Below are 4,602 nucleotides of genomic sequence, written 5' to 3'. Positions count from 1 at the left end.
CTCTTTCTCTATGTGTTTTTATTATTGATTTTCATGTCACCTTTCAGATATTTCATGTTGTATTTAAAACAAAAATGTTCTGCCCTTGTGTTTGGAGTTTTTCACTACTTCTATCTTTGTTTTAGGAGTCTTCTGAGAAGGAGACTATGTCTGTAAGTCTAAATCAGACTGTAGCACAGTTACAGCAGTTGCTTCAGGCAGTAAACCAACAGCTCACAAAGGAGAAAGAACACTACCCGGTAGTAGGTAAGAATCACTGAATTATTCCTGTCTGTCTGTGGGTAATAGGCATAGTGTGTGTATGTGAATGTCTGTGTAGAGTGTGTTTATCGTAAATACAGGAGCTGTTATTGCCCTAGCAGAAATATTTCCTCTATCTCTTTCAGAACCTCCAGTGACAGCTTTAGCTTTTTTGGAGCTTTATTACCATTTTGTACATATTTTGGTCTTCAGCTTGGAGGGAGGGAAAAAAACCTTTATTTTTATCTCCCTTGACCTTTGCATGAAACATACACTCTTGTAACTTGTTTACATAGGTTTTGTTCATTGCCATAATGTCTGCAACTCCTTTACTTTATCCTGATCTAAGTTCTGGTAAAGTATCTGTGCATTTTTTTTAATGACTTGGTAAAATAAAGTGACAGTGATGTTTTTACTAAGCTAAGATTCTGAGCTGAAAATCAGGTCATTATAATTTCTTTAAATTGGATGCTGGATTTTTTTTTGTTTCTTTGCTTGCTTATAAAGCTAACCAGATCCATTTTTTAACTCCTGAAGTGACGGTCTTAATAGAAGATAAATAAATCCATCACTGACCAAACCATGTTAAGAAATTTTATTGCCTATATTACCTGGGAAAGCTCAGATTTATTGCCACTTAAAAATGACTTGCAGGGATGTAATGTGCAGCATAGAGTAATATAGTCAGTAATGTGATAACTATGATTGGTGACAAATGGTTGATAGACTTATTGTAGTGATCACTTTGCAAGGTGTATAAATGTGGAATAACTGTGGTATGCCTGAAACTAATATAATATTGCGTGTCAGCTATAACTAAAAGTAAGTTTAAAATATATATATTTAAAAAGTGACTTGTGTTTTAGCTGGTGAATAAGATCAGCTAATTAGTTGATTCCTTGGTTTTATCTGTTTTCAGAATGATTTAAGTCTTATTAGCCTTGCGTAATTAGGATATTACAGTATGCATGGAATACTTAAGCTGCTTGTTCTAAAATAATCATGGTATCCTGGAGATGAGTGGAGTGGCTTGTGCAATACAAAGGGGCCACTCATCACTGAACTGTCCCTTTCAGAACCCTTACTTAAGACTCTTTAAGTCTGTACAGAGGCCTCAGGGTAAGTTAGGTGTCCTGGAAGAGCTGGAATGGACAGCTATTTTTTTTTTAAGACATGGTTTACTTTTATTTTATTTTATTTATTTATTTATTTAATATCCTATGCTTTAACTTTATTTTTTTAATCTTTATTGTTGAAAGTATTGCTTATGCCTCCTTTTTCTCCCCATTGACCCCCTCCAGCCCAACCATACCCTCCATCCTAGGCCTTCACCATGCTATTGTCTGTATTATTCGGTAATGTATGTATGCATATAACATCTTTGGTTGATTACCTCCCACACACCCACCCTCCCCCACCTTCCCTCCGAGATTCCGCACTCTGGTCCATGCTTCCATTGGACAGCTATTTTTATTACAGGAGCATTCTGTCTTTTTTTTTTAATCCTCACTCAAGGACATGCTTATTAATTTTAAGAGAGAGGGGAAAGGAGAGAGACAGACAAGAGAGACATTGATGTGAGATAGAAACATCAATTGGTTGCCTACTCATACCCACCGCAACCAGGGATCAAACCCACAGCCTAGGTAAGTGCCCTGACCGGGAATTGAACCCCAGCCTTTCAGTGTATGGGATGATGCTCCATCCAACTGAGCCACCCAGCCAGGGCCTGCCTCACTTTTATAGATTGATTATCCCCTTACCTGCCTTAGCATATGTTCTCCTTTAAAATGCTATTTCAGGCTAGTTACCTTTAAGAAGACTTTCCAAATAAACCCAGCTCATCTCTTAACCTGTCAGCAAAAAAATGATACCGTGTCTTTAAGCCTTAGGGTGTTGACCTTCCAGTTACCTGGAGTTACACTTCCGCCACATTCCCAAGTTAGGAAATATCCTCCAGTGTCTTAAGCCCTACTCTCTTCTCTCCATGTGCTCTTTCTGTTCAGTCTTGAAAACCTGCTCAGATGTCTTATTTTAACCATGCACTTCCTTTAGATTACCACCCTATTTTTTCTTTTATTTCACTGCTCAACAAAATTCTTAAAATATTCTCATAACATCTACTTCTTGACATTAACTTGTTCATCTAGTGTAGAATGGCTTCTCTTCCTGCCTTTCCAATGAAACGTTTTTTTGGTTTTTTTTGCTGAGGTCATTAGTACTTTCCTAATTGCTAGATCTAATACAGGTCCTTTGTTTATGGAAGATAAATGAAATATGCTAAATAGGCTGAAGTCAGTCCATAGGTCTTGGTGTTACAAGGGAAGGGCTCATTTCCAAGAGATTAAAAAATTATGAGATCACTGATTACTTTTGTCTTTAGACCTCATCAGTAGTATCTCTCCAGTATCTCAAAGGTATTCTTGAATATTTTCTTTTTTCCCCATGCACATGGGTTGCTCATATTAAGTCTTGTGAACCATCTTTGATGTGGGCTTTTTCCACATTTGCCTTAATCATATTAAATTTGATACTTATACTGATCATTGGTAATAGCACTTTTACTTTTTTAAATTTTTTTATCTTGATTTATAAAATTGTAGTAACTTGTTAAATAAATATCTATGCTCTGGAACACAGCTAAAACTGAACCGTTTGGCAGGGAGCTCCCATAAGTGATAGCTCAGCAGTCTTTTGTCAGCTGATGAGCATAAGTCCATATCTGGCAAGTGGAAGGGAGGGGTGGAGCATGAACAGCAGGAAGGATAGGATGGGGTGTGTGAAGGGGGAGGTCCACCAGGCACTGAAGACCTCCTTTCTTCTGTGTGTTCTGCCCAGCACTGACAGCACTGACAAGGCTAGCTCCTCCCACAGCCCCCTTGGTTCCCACAGCTCTTCATTAACTGTTGGTGTCACTCTCAGGTTTTTACTTCAGCCATCATTTTAGCTCAATGTATTCTCTCTCTTGTGAACTAGTTTAAAATTACTAGATGATTAAATTGTAAATATAATTTTTTATATCATCAGAATGTAGGGTAATAGGTTAAAGCTGATATCAGGAGACTTGTTTTTAGTATATATGAATTGTTTAAGATAATGCTGTACATTATCACTAAGGGAAAAGCTATTTTTAAAAGACAAAAATGAGAGAGGTGATAGACAGTAATTTAGTTTTCTAAATCCTAATACACAGTACTTAGCATTTTTGTAGGCATTAGGAGTATTTATCTTATATCCTTAATTGGTAAGACCTTAATCTTTCTTTTCTTTTGGATGTCTTCCTACCCATTTCCTATTCCTCTCCCTGCAAGCCCCAAAAAGAAGGCTATCAGACCCCTGCTTTTTTTTAAAAAAATTAAGATAATTGCTTAATTATCTCAATCACTAGTATTTTATAATACACTTTTTTGTTCCCAGATAATCTACTCTTTTTTATATTTCATATTTGCCTGACTTTGTGTTCTAAGTGTGTCCCTGTCCGTATCAAAAAACTTCATCACCCCAGTGTTTTGATCTGTTTGATCTATAACAAAAATCCCACAGACGAGTGGCTTAAACAACAGTTTATTTCTCACAGTTCTGGAGGCTGGGAGTCCAAGATCAAGGTGCCAGCAGATCCTGTTTCTAGTGAAACCTTCCTGTTTTAAAGATGGCCATCTTCCCTTTGTGTCCTCACATGGCAGAGGGGTGAGGGAGGTCTCTGGATCCTGTTTATAAGGACACTGATCCCTATCATGACAGTGGGGTCTTCAAAGACCCCACTTCCAAATCCCATTTACATTGGGGGTTAGAATCTCAACATAAGGCTTTAAATGGACACAAACGTTTCAGATCGTAAGATTCAGCTTCCCTGACCTTGGAACCAGTTTGTGGAGTCCTGTGGAGGGAGGATGATAACTTTAGTAGCTGACACTTCATGAGTGTGCCTCTAAGCATGAGCATGCTTCTAGCACATAGGCATTGTCATTCATGTAATCTTCACAACACCCCAGCATGGTTTAATTCCCATTATACAGTAGACCCAAAATTGGTTCTGTAACTTGCTGTAGGTCACACAGCTAGTAACTGGTGAGCTGGGGTTTAAATCAAAGTGGTCTGGGCGTAGGGTCTGCTCTGAATCAGTCCTTTTGTTCTCCCCAATTCAGACATCGTGTACTCTGATCCCTTCTGCCACTTCCTCCTTTTCTCCTCATATTGTCTCACCCTTTGTTGCCAGCTTCTTAGAGTTTCTTGTGTTAATTCTGACTTTTTCCTAAAGTTGGTCTGTATTTGGTTTATCAATAATGAATGGGAGAGGCTCTCAGTATTATCCAGAAAAACTGGGGTGAAGTTTTGTGTATGTGTTTTGTATATATGCTTTCC

The 4,602-nt window shown here is 37.9% G+C and overlaps 1 protein-coding gene across 8 annotated transcripts in view; it reads left to right on the top strand.

The window, feature by feature from the left end:
* The window catches only part of KTN1 (kinectin 1), a 99,407-nt gene that overhangs the window by 93,198 nt on the left and 1,607 nt on the right, over positions 1-4,602 (top strand). For all 8 annotated transcript variants that reach the window (XM_015566496.1, XM_006767682.2, XM_015566498.1 and 5 more), the window contains one exon: positions 126-246. In XM_015566496.1, coding sequence (XP_015421982.1) covers positions 126-246 — 121 coding nt within the window. The remainder of the gene's footprint in view (positions 1-125; positions 247-4,602) is intronic.

The sequence above is a fragment of the Myotis davidii genome, unplaced genomic scaffold (genome assembly GCF_000327345.1).
Source record: "Myotis davidii unplaced genomic scaffold, ASM32734v1 scaffold281, whole genome shotgun sequence".
In the NCBI taxonomy this organism is placed as follows: Eukaryota; Metazoa; Chordata; class Mammalia; order Chiroptera; family Vespertilionidae; genus Myotis; species Myotis davidii.
This window is presented reverse-complemented; position numbering and strand designations above follow the sequence as displayed.